At 48.8% G+C, this 15872-nt stretch overlaps 4 protein-coding genes across 7 annotated transcripts; 1 reads left to right on the top strand and 3 right to left on the bottom strand.

Moving 5' to 3' along the window:
- Positions 1 to 1065: 1065 nt before the first annotated feature.
- On the bottom strand, positions 1066 to 7020 carry LOC117142674 (two pore potassium channel protein sup-9). 2 transcript variants are annotated; one of them, XM_033306808.1, is made up of 9 exons: positions 6706 to 7020; positions 4544 to 5403; positions 3957 to 4112; positions 3756 to 3882; positions 3514 to 3704; positions 3270 to 3457; positions 2196 to 2356; positions 1736 to 1768; positions 1066 to 1566 (listed from the first exon to the last, which is right to left on the bottom strand). In XM_033306808.1, exons 2-9 carry the CDS (start codon positions 4668 to 4670, stop codon positions 1323 to 1325), a joined length of 1227 nt encoding a protein of 408 aa, XP_033162699.1. In that variant the 5' UTR covers positions 4671 to 5403; positions 6706 to 7020; the 3' UTR covers positions 1066 to 1322. The 2 variants fall into 2 exon arrangements, with proteins under 2 accessions (XP_033162699.1, XP_033162700.1); XM_033306809.1 differs by lacking the exon at positions 1736 to 1768.
- Positions 7021 to 7743: 723 nt separating this feature from the next.
- Positions 7744 to 9212, bottom strand: LOC117142752 (26S proteasome non-ATPase regulatory subunit 9). Its single transcript, XM_033306933.1, has 3 exons — positions 9003 to 9212; positions 8443 to 8769; positions 7744 to 8373 (listed from the first exon to the last, which is right to left on the bottom strand). Exons 1-3 carry the CDS (start codon positions 9102 to 9104, stop codon positions 8140 to 8142), a joined length of 663 nt encoding a protein of 220 aa, XP_033162824.1. The 5' UTR covers positions 9105 to 9212; the 3' UTR covers positions 7744 to 8139.
- Positions 9213 to 9257: 45 nt separating this feature from the next.
- LOC117142748 (serine/threonine-protein kinase stk11) lies at positions 9258 to 12008 on the top strand. 3 transcript variants are annotated; one of them, XM_033306927.1, is made up of 5 exons: positions 9258 to 9504; positions 9588 to 10793; positions 10851 to 11045; positions 11107 to 11264; positions 11322 to 12008. In XM_033306927.1, the coding sequence occupies exons 2-5, from the start codon at positions 9682 to 9684 to the stop codon at positions 11564 to 11566; spliced, it is 1710 nt and encodes a 569-aa protein (XP_033162818.1). In that variant the 5' UTR covers positions 9258 to 9504; positions 9588 to 9681; the 3' UTR covers positions 11567 to 12008. The 3 variants fall into 3 exon arrangements, with proteins under 3 accessions (XP_033162818.1, XP_033162819.1, XP_033162817.1); XM_033306928.1 differs by having other exon boundaries at positions 9258 to 9516; positions 9594 to 10793; XM_033306926.1 differs by having other exon boundaries at positions 9258 to 9516.
- A 153-nt stretch (positions 12009 to 12161) lies between these two features.
- Positions 12162 to 15766, bottom strand: LOC117142743 (integrator complex subunit 5). The gene is made up of 8 exons (XM_033306914.1): positions 15583 to 15766; positions 14743 to 15518; positions 14343 to 14687; positions 14021 to 14285; positions 13539 to 13960; positions 12837 to 13481; positions 12631 to 12773; positions 12162 to 12566 (listed from the first exon to the last, which is right to left on the bottom strand). The coding sequence occupies exons 1-8, from the start codon at positions 15687 to 15689 to the stop codon at positions 12291 to 12293; spliced, it is 2979 nt and encodes a 992-aa protein (XP_033162805.1). The 5' UTR covers positions 15690 to 15766; the 3' UTR covers positions 12162 to 12290.
- Between the last annotated feature and the right edge of the window lie 106 nt (positions 15767 to 15872).

Below are 15872 nucleotides of genomic sequence, written 5' to 3'. Positions count from 1 at the left end.
TTTTGTTTTGCTTTTAAAGTAATTACTTGTACGAATTAAGTACACTATTATATACAAAGCACATAGGGATAAAAGAGATTTTTCTTTCCAAGCGTTTGACGTCTCGAGTGAGCAATAATGGGTAAATGGGCAATGGGCAATGTCCTTGCAAATCGCACCGACTAACTACGGAGTAGAACAGATAATCGAAAATCCTATTTTAAATGCGAATGCCGTAAAACACAATGCTTAAACTAAGTAAGTTTCTGGGGAGCTCGCTTCGACATTATCTACAACTATAACTAAATGCATTCTTTGCATAAATGCGACAGGGGTAGGTCTTGGGGGTCTGAGACGGTGTATCTATATATATATATATAGTATCTGTACGATCCGCACGTCATAGTGCCAACATATGTGTTGCACGTACCGCCGGCTTATTTGGCACATCGTGGAGTCACTTGAAGGTTCAGCTAAGTACTTTGACACTTGGTTGGATCGAGAATGTTGGCTTGGCTGTGGCCACTAACTAGTCGTGTGAACGAACTGATATCGTAATCGTAATAAGTCTGAATAAAGTGGATTTTCAAACGTTATCTAACATTAATCGGCTATAGAGTATGTACAGCATGTTAATTTGACACTTAAATTGCGTTACTTTGGCCTATGCGTTTATATGCAAATTAGTTTTGAAACCATTCGCGCGACTTCTTTTGGAAAAAGCTGGACAGCTTTTCCATTTAAAATACTTAAGAAGAGGTGGCGGCAGTTCATTTGAATGTTGAAAGGCTTTGAGGGAATGCAATGCAATGGTTCCCTCGGGAAATCCAAACGATATGGAAGTATAAACGCACCTAATACAGGTTGATTTCAGCTCGAGGTTATCCGAATCTATTGGGTTGGTCTACATGTCGTATGTGTGACTGTCGTTGAGATACAAAGACTACGAGTGAGTGTTGCCGTTCCATAAACTCTAGGTTCTATCGCTCGGAAGTGGCAGTGGTTTACATTCAATTGTATAGTGCCCTAGTTGTAAGTGTTGTATATATAATATAGGTTTAGTCTCTCTATCAGGCCGACTACATGTTGTATAGATTTATGCACTAGTTCACATTGTAAATGCACACACGTGGCGTGTCCAAGTCGCGGGAGGAGACTACACAATCAATCCAACAATCAATCAATCGTCAGCTGCGAATCTACCATAAGTATTTAAGTACTATTAGAGCCTTGTTATCACTTTCGATTTGTAAGTCGTTTTTGGCAAGGTTGTGGGCCACTTCGTTGTTCCCGGTACCCGCCAATCCTCCACCGCCGTCGTCCGCAGATGACGACATCGCCGCCTAGATGCGTATGGACAGCAGTGAGACATTGCGCTTGAGCAACGTGTGTGGCCGCAGCTCCATGCTGGCCGTGTCCCCCATGTCCGCCATGTCCACGCCCATGTAGCTGCTGTCCATGGTCCCACGATCGGCCAGTGTGTGCAGGCTCTGCGTGTCGTAGTCGTAGTTCAAATCCTGCATGGGCACCACCTCCGGCAAAAGGTGTCGTATGTGCGTCGGCGATCGCCTCAGCTTGTATTGATTTCTGTGGAAGAAGAACGCAACGGGTTAGTAGCTCCATCTTGTAGATCGCTGATACACAGCATGCATGATGGATGAAGAGTAGCCTGATTTTACTAAGATAAATTTCTTAGTTCCTTTCTGTTCTTAGTAGAATCAGGCTGTGCATGTAATCGAATGGTATGGAAGCTTACTCTGCATCGTTGTTCTTTCCCAAGTTGCTACTTCTGCAGATGTGCAAAACAAAATGTGTAGTTTAAACAAAAATGAGTACACATAAACACAATACTTATGTCAAAGGGGCAGAAGAGTAGGCCAAATCGTTGAAAATTTAAATAATTTGAAGATTGTATAGATAACTTGAACAAGTCCTTCATAAGTCCTTGTTCCTCTAGTTATAAGATTGATTATCTAACCCTTTGCATGGCAAACACACCTGCAGTATCTTTAATGTATGGTGCCAAACTGGCTGGACAAAGAAGCGGATATACTTGGGGTCAAGGACTTTAGTAGCCCATAGACACTTCCGAGCCCACATTATTACCCACTCCCATTAGCCACTTTCTAGATAAGCGAGCCGGATAATCCTGCCAAGTGCGCTGCGAATTGGCCTATCTTCTGAGCCCCATTTGAATGGAGGAATTATGTACGTACTTTTTGTGCCGGTTGCCATTGAGGCAGATGCAGTGGCACGAGCACATGGACGAGGTGTTGCTTCCGTTCAGAGATTGGCCATCGTGTCCCTCGTAGCCGCTCAGAATGGATCCGTTGGATGTTATCACATCGCCCTCCAGCTTCACAGCCACTTGCAGCGCCTGCAAGTTGGGGATTAGTCAAGGTGTTAGACGGATAGCTAAGGGGGTGTCCATGGGGAGGGGGGGTGCTTGTTCTGAATGCCGAGTGGGTGGAGTCTGGGGAACGGTATTCGTGTGGTTGTGGTGATTCGATATACTTGGTGCTCTTTGTATTCAGTGTCGTAGTGTGGGTTTTTGGGGGAGTGGTGTGATTCGAAAGTATTGGAATCTGTAAAGCCGCAATCACCTCGTTGGTCCATAAACTGGACTTGGACATAAACTAAGCTCGCGTTTTGCAATCGGTTCGTTATGGTTTCGTTAAGTTTCGTTTCGTTAAAAAGCAACCGAAAAGATGCGAAAAAAGAAAATATTTTTTATTCGTTTTGATATTATTATCGGGTGTAGCTCTCGCATTTTGGGCCTGCATTGGATAGATTGTATCAATTAATTTGTTCAAACAATTGTCAATATAAGTAGATATCGAAAAAGTATAAAAACCGTTGGTGCAAGATCAAGAATTAGCCAAGTGTGCAGCAAAGTGGCAAGCAGATATGTTATGTAAAAAACTATAGTTCGCTTATGTAACAAGTTGTTGGTCGAAATATACGAGAGTATGGAGACAGATGGAAGTTATACGAATAAAAGTTACAAAACTGTTGTATAGTAGTACTATGGCATTATCTAGGGTACAGTGAAGCGTGGCTATAAGGTACAAGGTAAAAAGCGGTAGAGTAAAGCGGTTAGACTATCAAAACGAATGGATGGGCGGGAAATGGGCCTCGCTTGGCCGCTTCGATTGTATGATATAGATAGTAAAATCCGAGAAAAAAAAACAGTCCTCAAGTCTACGGTAATAGGTAATAGGTAATTGGCAAAAGGTAACAAATGGCATGAGTTGCTCGACTTACTGCCGCACCAAGAACTCGGATCTCACCTGCATGGCCTGGGCCTCGTCGCGTCGCTCATCCTCGGTATTCATCGTAACAAACCTAAGTACTAACAAGTTCAGCGAGGCGGCCACGATGGCCAAGCCAAATAGTATAAATATCAGTGCGAACATCACGTACTCGGGCTTCCGGTTCAGTGCATTGTCCCGCTGCAGGGCTACCATGTCGCCAAAGCCTACGGAGATGCCATTAGAATCGGGTAGTTCATATTGCTATCATTTCGTTCCTCACCTATAGTGGTTAAAGTAATAAAACAGTAATATACTGAATCGAAGTAGCTCCAGCCCTCAAACTTGGAAAAGGCCGCAGCACCGCCAGCTATCGTCAGCGAACTGAGTGTGGTCACAACACAGATGAGGTCCACCTCCGAGGCGACGGTCCTCTTGCAACGCAGCGAGGAGCGGACCGCCTTGATAACATAGCTATGGGATCAAATCGTTAATATGCCACTTGGTAATAGTAGCGAGACCCACCTGCTCAGTCTATTCACTCTTTCTCCGATGCTCTGGAACATAACGAGACCCAGGGGAATTCCCACGATGGCATAGCACATGGTGAAGAGCTTCCCGCCCACCGTGCTGGGCGTCGAGTGTCCGTAGCCTAAAATGTGGGTGATGAGTGAGTGATGCGGGGTCATGTCATGAGTGCTCCACAATGCTGGTTAGATAACTCACCTATGGTGGTTAGCACCGTGGTTGCATAATAGAATGCACCGGTGAATTTCCATTGCTGGCCGGCCTTGTGCGATTCCGATTTGAGCACCACAGTCTCCATGACTTTGAAGTCCTCCTGTGAGATATTGTATTTGCGTATTATCATATCCTCGGCATCTGCAATTAGTAACGAGTAACGGTATGAGTGCCTGTGACGCATTTCACACGAGTCTCGACGGCAGGTAAAATGGTAGCAAACTGCACTCGAACAAATGGGGGATGCCAAAGTGGAAGTTAATGGAAAGTATTTAGATAGCAACAGAAAAAGCTACAGCTGAGGCAAAAAACTGAACCATTTGGTCCTTCGAGCCGGATTATGTGTGTTGGGTTCAGCCAGTAACTTTGTTTTGTATTCAACTTTTCGTGCAGTGTACTGTTTTATAATAATAATAATTAAAAAAGTTACAGCTGATGGAAATAAGTAAACTATTTGGTCCTTCGAGCCGGATTATGTGTGTTGGGTTTTGCCAGTAGCTTTGTTTTGCATACCAACTCAACTTTTTCGTGCAGTGCACTGTGGCTCAGTGGCACTTGAGATTCGCACTCACCTTGCAGCGCCTCCCAACGACGCTTTTCCGTTTCCGATTCGAGGGCGTCAAAGACGGCGGCGCCGACAAGCAGATAGGTAAATGTACACACGATCAAGGATATCGTGCGCACATTTTGTTTCTTCATTCTTCATTTAGGCGAGTATTGGGTGAGTTGATCCTTTGTTCAGTGGCGTCGCCTCCGCTTGCGGTACAGTTTGCAGGGCTTTTCCTGGCTGCTGCTGCTGCTGCTGCTCACCTGGCTAAGCGTGCTGCACCTGCCGTCGTCCATATGAATCCTGCTCGTCCTTTCCGGCTGCCGCGACTCACGCTGTCAAAGGACAAACTACCCAAATTGGGTTACGACCCAAGCCGACCCGACGGCTGCACTCTAGTTTCGTAGTCTCTGCTGCCTTCTTTTTATTTTCTTTTTGGCAAACTCACTTAGCACTTTGATTGCATTAAAAATAATATCACTGGGGGCCAACGGGAGTGGAGCAAGTGCTGGTGCTGGTGCTGGGTTCACGTTTTTTTTTTAGTCGGTTAGCTCCTGGCGAGGAGGCGATGGTGGCGTTTATTTCTGTCACAGGCCGTGGGCCTTTGTCCTCGTCGCGTTCGTTGCGCCGTCCATGTCCTTGCGTTATTTATGCTGCCAGTGAGCGTAGACGTGGGTGTGTGTGTGCTAGAGCTGCTGCCAGTGCATGTGCAGGTGCGGGCCATGCTGCAATCCTTCATCGGGCGGCGGCATCGGCGGCGCTGCTCCTGCTCTCAAGGATTATGGTGCCACTGCCACTGGTGGTGGTGGTGGTGCTGCTGGTGGTGCTCCTGCTGGTGGCGGGCGCCATCGCGCTGCACTTGTAGTTCCTGCCGCCGTGTCCTTCCTGCGTGAAATGGCTCGAATTAGGGTCTTTCTTTATGGCCGGGCTAAAAATAACGACTGCAACTAATCTGTCATCATCAATACCACGCCCCCACTACGCTGGGTTGCTCCTATGGAGCTTCGCCTACAGTTGTGGGCAATCTAATGGCACTATCATCCTAGTGATTTTGCAATACGAGGGAATAATAATGTTATATCTAAGGATTTTCAACTTCTAACTTCTCTAATCAATGAACTTCCACAAAAGATGCTTAAAAGTATGCTGCGAAAAGTATATATCATATAAACTTCGAAACTATAAGTTTCCTGTGAAAAATAGCATACTTTTAGACACATATTTGAAGTTTATAATGTGCTGCAGCATTAAAACTCCCCAAATGGCTCTTCAAAGTGTACATTTAACTGCCGAAGAACTTCTGATCCTTTCAGATGCGTAAACTTCATTTTTGTGCCAAAATGATGACCGGCGCTGTGTGTGCTTTTCATCTCAGCTCACACACACATACGCACACTGGCCCACCACACAAACATGCAAATGAATTTTTCATTTGCATGTGTCCTTCGCCCAATGAGCGTAAGGACTTGTGGACACACTGGCACAACTGGCACTTTTTGGCAACGTGTGAGGCTGCGAAATCTCAGCTGTAATTGTTGAATAATTCAGTTAGCACGCGCGATAATGAGACGCCGAAAACTAAAACTGAAAGCTCCTCCTTGAGGTTCTCTCGAGTGTGAGTGTGTGTGTGGCCATCTAACGGCAATTTATTGATGAACAATGAGGCAGCATTGCAGTGTCTCTGAATTATTCAAGTGTGTGTGTGTGTGTGTGCGTCTGTCCGTGTGCTTGTGTGTGTGTGTGGGGCTCGAAGCGCGTTGAAGTGTACGCACGCACACAAGCGCAGCGCAGACACAGGCTTTTTTTAATTCATCGAGAGTAGCTGCCGAAATGTTTGGTCCTTCGGTGCGGATTGTGGGGGTTGGTTTTCCTTAGCCCCTCAGCGACGCACAGACACACGCACACACACACAAATGAAAAGGATGCCCGCCCTTAGTTAACTTTTTTGTTAGTTTCCCCGCTGCTGCCTGTTTGTTGTGCTATTTCGCGCAGCTTTCGTTGCCCCAACCACCCAGCAGATTCCCTCACAATTCCCATGCACTGGCAATGACAGTGACACTATCAAGCGCGTGCCCCCGCCACATCCTGCCACTCCAGTTCGCGAAAAAAAAAGAATGAAAAGAAGGACGAGAGCGGGCAGGGTCCACGCATTGGAAGTGTTTCATTATATAAAGCCCGCACACATACACATCCTTTCCGCCGCACAGGACGAACGCGAACGGCTCGCAATTTTCATCGGTCGCGTTTTTTGGCAGCAGGCAGATCCTTTCAATCGCTCACGTTAATTGCACAGAAATTCAGCGGCGCAGCACGATTTTTTCACTAGCGTAATTTGACGGCGATGGGGCCGCACTTTCGTCCTGTCGCCACACGGATTCGGATTCGAAATCGCATCCGTAATGCTCTCGATTCGGATTCGACGGCTGCGGCAGCTTTGCTCCGGCGCACAAAACAAGCGAACTGGTGCGGGGATAATTTTTGTATATTTTGGCGAGCAATTGGAATTGTTATTCGCCAGTCGCTTTGCTTGAATAATTTCACTGCATTTGTAATTATCCCCTTTTTTTTCGTGGCAATCGGATGCTGCGGCGCGGGTGAAAAAAGTTTTAAACTTTTACGCTGCGTGTTGCTTAAATAGATTTTCGGGCGAAAGCTCGTCCTGCCAAATTCTCTCTCTTCGCGGAAAATCTCTCTCGCTGTTAAGCTAACATGTGTCCTAACCGGTTAAGCGAATGCTGTTATGGAATTTGGTTCGAGTCTGGGCTGCAGACTGTTGCTTTTCATTTAAAAAAACATGATATAAAAATCAAACAAGTGAAATTACTTCTTCTTCTAATAGAAACTATCATTCCAATTTATTAACAATACAATTTTTTAATTACATCGCTCAGTTAAGAGATATAAATAAGTTTGTCTTAAGAAGAAGTACAGTTTTAAAGCCATTGTGCGCTCACTAAGCGCTTGAGCATTGGTTGAAAACTTGGCTAGTTACCAGGCTGTTTAAAAACAGAATTTAAATTATTATATATTTTTCTTTTGAATTGGTTTCTCTTTTAAAAGCTGTATTCCCTGGCTACTGTTAACTTTAAAGTTTATAATAAACATTGCTAAACATTATATAGGCACGTTTATGCGAACAACACTTCAGTTTAGCTAACTACTAATATTGAACTAAGACAGTACAATAAATGTTTTTAATAATGATTTTAGGAAAATATTTCCAAATTATTTTTATGTTATCTTTATTTACCAGTATATGCGCTATAAAAACTTATTTGTTAGTAAAAACGCCTCATCATTTTTGTTACCCATCATTTTATAATGAATGAAAATTAAATGAAAAAAAAAAAAGGTCATGTCAATAGAATCCACCGAATCACAATATCATCCTTTTGGCTGTCACCTGTGCACCTTGGGTCACTCCACTGCTCCTCCTTGGCCCACTGACCCGGCTGTCAGTCAGCGAGATGACTCCGGTTGAAATTGCTCCGAAACCGCGTCCAAAAATCAATTTTCGCAATTTGGAGCAAGCATGTTCGGTGACCTGGCAATGGGTGGATAACTGAAGTGCAGGGCAGGAGTGCACAGGCAACTCGAAAAATGCTTAAACAGGTAGCTGCATCAGTGATCCATCGCCTCGGGCGGCAGGACGATGTTGCAGCCGAGGAGACCGCGTCCACTCCACGTTTTCGGCACCAGGATCAGGTCCAGCTGCTGCTCGGCGCGCTTCACTTTCAGCTGGACATTCTGGCTCTGCATGTTGCGCACCAGCTCGCCAATCTGGGCGAGATCTCCCTTGAAGTTGTCGCTATTGATGGAGCCAAAGCGGAGGATGGCATCGCCCGCACAGAGACCCTGAAATGGTAAAGATGCCACCATCAATGGTGTGATCTTCATCTTCGCTTGTTTACTGCAGTCACTCACAGCTCTCTCGGCGGGCGAGTCGGGACTGACCAGATTGACCACCACGATGGCGCGCGCAGGTGCACGGTTCGTGATATTAGCGCCACCGGGTGAACGGTCGCTGTCCAGGTCCAGAGCGGAGGCGCGATTCACTAGCTCCGGATCTGTGGTGGCAATCTCGCTGTGATATTGGTTGAGCAGCGTCTGGATCTGGTTCATCAGCTCCTTGTGGTCGTTCTGCAGGCAGATGATCGTCTGGCGCGCCAGGCGCACCTGGTAAACGTCGATGTCGTTGCGCGGAAAGCCCTCAGGGTCCACCAGTGGTCCACTCATGCCCACATTGTCGTTCTGGAAGGGAAGGGATCATTATCAATGCTATACTTGCAGCATAAACATAGGAATGTACTCAAAATACAATTGTGTATATATGTAATGCTTGCCCATGTAGGCATACCCTAAACAACAGTAGGATATTGAATATATCAGCATTTGGTGTCCTATTCATCCATACAGCTTGCCACAGTGTGCATATCCCATCCCAGATGCAGGGTATCCCCGGATGAGCCAGCGAATTTACTTACGGCGGCCAGGATCTGTCCGTTTCTGTTGATCTGCGCCTCCAGCTGATTTTTAGCGTTAATCAGACGCTCCAGGCGCTCCTTGGTCGTCGTCCCAGCGGCCATGACTTCCACTTCGATTCGAGTTATTCCAGCGTTCGTCCCGAAAAATACAAATTTATTATTTTTCGTTAAAGTTTTATTGTCAGCAGCGCAGCAGCAACAACAACCACTGCTCGTGCAGCCCTGGTAGCCCGTGGCCAGTGTGACCGTACTGCGGCGAACTGACTTTGACCAAAAACTAATTGTTAAACAATTTTTCGGAAGGGGAAAAGAACAAATTGAACGGCAAGAGTAAACACAGGAATTCACAAATTTCTATGAGAAACAGATCGCACGACGGTGAAACGAAAGGGGGGAACGCCTTTCCAGCGGACATCGCAGAATAGACGACGGGCGACGAGGGACCTCGAAAAATCGCACGGCAATCAATTCGAGTGTGTGCGAATTGATTACAAAAATAAAGGTATTTCGAGAGGTGAGCGATAAAAGCGCGTGTGTGTCTGGTGAGGATTGGGTGTAGCCATGAACTAACCAAACGTTTCGCAGCCACAGGCAACACAGGGACCACACCGTCCACTCCCATCCGCCGGAGTGGGGCCGCCACCTTCGATATGTGATCATTGGGGCTCCGCGGAGGTTTATGCAATGTTCTAGCTCTCGGCCAGTCGGAGGAGAAGCAGCCGGTGGAGCAGAAGAAGAAGGAGCAGGAGGGGCAGGGGCAACGGGCCAGATGACTGTGACCACCATGGAGGCACAGGTCAAGGCAGCACACCATCATCATCTACACCATCCCACGGGCGGAGGAGCCCAGCACAAGGTGGAGGAGGAGGAACCGGATCCGGTTGAGGACGAGATGACCGTACTGCTGGCCAATAAGAACTTTCACTATGACGTCGCCTCCGATCTGGACGACGACGCATTTGTGGAGCTCAAGGAGGACACCGCCCAAGCGGATGACGCAGGCGCGGGCGTTGGCTTTTACAATCCGGATGAACTGCTGCTCGATGACCAGCCACATCCGCAAGTCACGTGGCTGGACGACGACGAGATCGAGACGCTCGATCGCGTGACGCTGGACATGGGTAACATGTTCTTCAATCGCGTCGACAGCCAGGACATCATCTATCAGCAGAAAAAGAAGAGCATTAAGATGGTGGGCAAGTACATAATGGGCGATGTCCTCGGCGAGGGATCGTACGGCAAGGTGAAGGAGGCCATGAACTCGGAGAACCTGTGCCGGCTGGCCGTCAAGATTCTGACCAAGCGGAAGTTGCGCCGGATTCCCAACGGCGAACAGAACGTGACGCGCGAGATCGCCTTGCTGAAGCAGCTGAAGCACCGACATGTCGTGGAGCTGGTCGATGTTTTGTACAACGAGGAGAAGCAGAAGATGTACTTGGTCATGGAGTACTGTGTCGGCGGTCTGCAGGAGATGATTGACTATCAGCCAGACAAGCGGATGCCGCTGTTTCAGGCGCACGGTTACTTCAAACAGCTAGTCGATGGCCTGGAGTATCTGCACAGTTGCCGGGTCATCCACAAGGACATCAAGCCAGGCAACCTGCTGCTCTCCCTGGATCAAACGCTGAAGATATCCGACTTCGGTGTGGCGGAGCAACTGGATCTGTTCGCACCTGACGACACATGCACGACGGGCCAAGGTTCTCCGGCGTTCCAGCCACCGGAGATCGCCAACGGACACGAGACCTTTGCCGGCTTCAAGGTGGACATCTGGTCCAGCGGAGTGACTCTGTAAGCCATGTCTAATATGATGTATTGGATTTATATACTAATCTACCTGACTTGCAGCTACAATTTGGCCACTGGACAGTATCCCTTCGAGGGCGACAATATCTACCGACTGCTGGAGAACATCGGACGAGGTCAGTGGGAGGCGCCCGCGTGGCTATACGAAATGGACGCGGACTTCGCCAACCTGATACTCGGCATGCTTCAGGCTGATCCCAGTAAACGCCTCTCTCTGCAGGAAATACGCCACGACACGTAAGTTGGAATATTACTCGCTTACACTTCTTGATTACTGATGCTTCTTATCTGCTTTCAGTTGGTTCCGATCCGCACCGGTAAAGACCGGCCCACCGATACCCATTCCCCCCCTGAAGGGCGACAAATACCGCAACTCCACGGTGATACCTTACTTGGAAGCTTACCACTACGGCACCCAGGAGGAGGATGTCTACTTTACAGAGCACGACGTGAACCGTACGTACCAGCATCAACCAAATGTCGAGTGAACCACTCTCATGGTTACCTTTACAGAGGAGCTCGCCCGCCAAGCGGCAGCTGCTGCCTCCGAAATTCGGGCCAAACAGTCGGCGGCGGCCCTCGCCGCCTGCCACGCCTACGAGCCGCCCTCCACAAGTGCCGCAGCCTCCAATTCGCTGGGCAACGGTAGCAGGGAGGAGGCGCCCGTCAAGAAGAAGGGATCGGCGCTGAAGAGGCGCGCCAAGAAGCTGACGTCCTGCATCTCCGTGCGCAAGCTGAGCCACTGCCGAACTTCGTAGGCGCCTTAGATGCCTCCACTACACATAGATGCTAAGATTTATCGAAAGGAATAACTTTGTTAACAAATTGTGAGGAACTTTTTGGTTTTGTTTTCCCGTTTTTTTCTGTTGTCCTACATTCGCCAAGTATTTGTAACCATAGAATCATGTAGAATATTCAGGCGCAACCTGGTAGCGCCCGAGCAGCAGGAGCAGCAGCGGTCGCATCAGCAGGAGCAGCAGCAGCAGCCCGCATCAGCGGAGTTGGCTGGGGAATTGGGGAGCTATGGGGGCGACACGAAAGCTATATATCCATGTGACAATACTGTGTATTATATGAAACAAATGAATGCGTAAATTAGTCGTTAATATATATATGATGTACTGAAGGCAGCCGAGGATTGCCGGAGGAGACGGTGCCCATTGGTTCGTCGCACACATAAAGAAACATGTTCAGATGAAATTGTTTGTTGGCTTCGTTATATTCTAAACTACACGACGACGAATGATGCGATTTTCAGGCGCCGTCGTTACAATAACTGCTGGACAGTATTTGCAAGGCCTAGGTTGAGATTTTAATTTTTACAAACCAATGAAACGAAAATAAAAGAACCCATTGAATATCAAAATACAAACACTGCATTTAGTTCGCACATTGCACACTCAACACTCGCAGACGCTCCATTAATCCATGCACACACGCTCATGCTCACACTACAACATTAGGCTAGCTAACTACGTTTGCTTAATCTATTTCAACGATCTGCAGCCGGGCCGTCGGATCTGGCTCCGAGTCGCCCTCCATCAGCTCGCCCATGATGAACATCTGATGGTAGTGTGGGCCCAGGGTGGACAGCTTGCGCTGCATTAGATGGCGCAACGGGTCCACGTATTGCGGCGGCACCTTGGCCAGCTTCGTGTTGCGCCAGTGCAGTCCGTTGTTGTCCACGTGAAACAGCGCCGGCGAGGGCACGTGATCTTTAAGGTAGTTCCAGATGCACTCGCGCAGCAGCAGGGCGATCTGGAAATCATATTCATACATTGGTTGGTGCTACTACACGGTTTGAGGAAATAATAGATCTTACCTCTGCCGACTCAAAGTGCTCGATGATGAGATGCAGATTGGTGAGTGGAGGCGGAATCAGTTGGCTCATAGCCAGCAGTTGCAGCATCTTCTTGGTGCACAGCATCAGCTCATCGTTCGCAGCAGTGGGCTGGAATCGATTGACTGCAAACGGGCAACATGATTAAGTGCATCTATCGAAATAAACGAGGAAAGTAAGAAGCTCACCATTCTTGCCCCGCCAGTGATGCAAGCAGGTGGCGCACAGTGCGCGCAGTAGCACGGAGGAGTAGCAAAGCGCCGGCCTATGACCGGCGATCAGTCCCAAAACCGCCCAGAGCACTGGGGAGTTGATGAACGCCCTCCTGATTAGCATGTCCCGCTCCATTGTGACCCTGGTGAACTCCTCGTCCGGAAAGGGCAGACCGTTGTACATGACATCCGTGGAGACCAGCTCGACCAGCAGCAGCGAGACCAGCGAGTAGCCCTCCACGTTGTTGGGCTTCTCCAGATCGGCGCAGCAGGCATTCAATGCCTTAAGATACAGCGCCTGCTTCTCCGCATCGCAGTTCCGCTCGCTGGGGGGCAGCACTGGTCGCAGACCTCTGCCTATAATACCGGAATGCAGCACGGAGCGATTCGAGTTGGCGCCAGAGCTGGTGTGCAGATTCTGCAGGATGAGGTGTTCGTGCTCGGGTATCTCAAGCTCGTCGCGCTGATACACCTCCAGCTGACCAAGCAAGTGGCCGTGATAAAAGAGCGCGCGCTCCACCAGCTCGCGCAGGCAGACGGTTCTCGCGATTTTCCGGGCGGAACACTGCCTCTGCAACAGTGTGTAGGAGCGATGCGAAGCCGCCGCTCGACGGATCACAGCTAGAATGAAATATGGTTAATGTAAAGAGGCCGAGCTTAGGAGCAACTATTACTTACTCTTCTCGGTTAAGCCCACAAAGAAGTACTTTACGCTTAGCGTGGCCAGCTTGAGGACTAATGGAGTGCGCAGGACAGTGGTTCGGCTGCCGGCTTCAATGTTGTTCAACAGATCCACAATGAGATGGGCCAAGCGCATGCGGATAGCGTCCTCATCGTCCTCCTTATCTTCTCCCGGCTCCAGTTTCGTGCGCTTTCCGTAATCCTTGCCATTGCACAGTTCATTGTTGTTATTATTATTTCTACTTTGCTGGGCCTTGAATTTATCCGCAATCCGCTCGGCAGCATCCCTGTCCATCCTCAGGACCAGTTTGTTGACGGTGCATTCGAAGATTTGAAGGATTTTGGGAAGACATTCGTTGAGGGCTTGGTTCAAATGCTGAGCTTTGATGTACGGAGCCACATTCTTGCTCTTGTGCATCCTGGCGGAGATTATCAAGTTGAAATACTAAGTGTAAATATCTAACAATAGTAATAATTACCTGGCAAGTATGTTTAGGTTGGAGAAAGTATTAAAGGCTTCTGTGGGTGTGCCCGGCGGAACTGGCAATCGATTGTTAACTTGAACATCCAACGTGATGTCCTCCAAGACCATCTTGAAACCTGGCGTGAATCCCGGAAAGTTTACCATGCCGCTTTGTCCGCCAAGCAAGCGAATTAGTGCGCCAATGCCATTGGGATTCTGAGCATACGACTTCTTTAGAAGTTGCGATATAGTTTGGTAGTAAATATTCGGATGCTGGGATGCTAGAAAAATAGTTGGTAAAGTCCGCCATTTCAATATCTGAAGAACATTCTACTCACAGACCACCAGCAGTAATCTCACCGCTGTTTGCTGCTCGAAGAGATTGGTGCTGAGGCAGCTCTTCCACAGCATGTACTTTGTTTCCTCGTAGGCCAGATCGGCCAGCAGCGGGAAGTTCCGCTGGTTGAGCACCCACTGTTCCAGCTCCTGCATCGAGTTGTCCAGGAAATCCTGGCACCAAACATACTTCTCGGCCATTTTGGCAGCCGTTAGCAGCAACGTCGCTCCACGCTCGTTCAGGCGGAGCACGGCATTATTCAGCGTGGGCTGCATGCCGGCAAACATCTTGTTGCTCAGCCACAACGGCGACTTCTGCACTATCACCTCGCACATGTCCTCGGTATCTACATGACATTGTGTTAGAGAAATAATATATCTCTTTATTCATCCAGTACTTACAGATTTCGACTAGCACATTGACCAAACTCTGCAGGATCGTGTCCGAGTAGTTGGTGGTGATCAGCAGAAAAGGAACGACGGCCACGTCCAGCGGCTTCTTCGGTGCGAATCCCTCCCTAAGCATCTCACGGAATGCGGCCCTCAGGTGCTGTTCGTGGCACGAGGTCATATAATCCAGGATGCCCGCCTCCGAGTCCAGATGGCAGCGATAGTCATCGACGAATCGCTTGATGCCGCACTGTAGAATCTGCATGATAATCTTGTAAGGGAAGCAGCCGCCCAATCTGGCCACAATCCAGTCGAAGGTCATTGGAAACCGGTGAAAGGCATTGAGCATGATCTCCACGCAGGCCTCCTCCTCCGGTTGGGTTAACTTCCGGAAACAACTATTTATAAGGGTCATCAGTCCGTGCATGGCGCTGCACTCCAGCCAGTAGTTGCAGCTGGCGGTGATGGTCATCCGCCGCTGTGTGTACTTATCGGACAGTTTGGCCACCAGCTCCAGACTCCAGTTGGCGATGAGCGGCGACCAGGCGGGTGGTCCCTTCCACACCAGACTCTGCAGCGCCGTCTTCACCAGATTGAAGGCCTCGTATTCCGGAGCACGTTGCTGCTGCTGGCGATTCCCGGCCTGCTTCACCTGGGACACCGGCATACCGGTCTTTGGATCCGTCATCTCCGGTGACACATACAGCTGCACACTGATCTCGGCCAGCAGGGCGAAGTACTCGAACACAATGTCTCGCGTGGCTGGCAGCTCCTCCAAGAATCCCAGCCTGCAAAGATCCATGGATTTGTTTACTACGGGCATCTTTATTAACCACTGCGGCTGCTACTCACGCGAGCTTGATGAGATTGGGGCTGGTCAGCAGCTGCGGACAACTGTGCCCATTGCTCACCGTCTCTATGAAGTGCTTAAGCTGATCCAACAGGTTCTGGCGCAGCATTTTGTCGTCCTAGGCATCGGGAACGCAGCACCGAAGTTGGCCAAGTGAGCAAATGCATCGCAGCAGAGGGTGGCCGAGTCTTCCACTCGGAATACCAAAACGACTGGGGACAACTGCGAGCATTTGGAATCAGCCGCCACCTGGCCACACTGAAGCTGCAGAAAATTCGAAATTCTTTCAACT

This window comes from Drosophila mauritiana, chromosome 3R (genome assembly GCF_004382145.1).
Source record: "Drosophila mauritiana strain mau12 chromosome 3R, ASM438214v1, whole genome shotgun sequence".
Lineage (NCBI taxonomy): Eukaryota > Metazoa > Arthropoda > Insecta > Diptera > Drosophilidae > Drosophila > Drosophila mauritiana.
The sequence above is the reverse complement of the archived record's forward strand: the minus strand, read 5'-3'. Positions and strand labels throughout refer to the sequence as shown.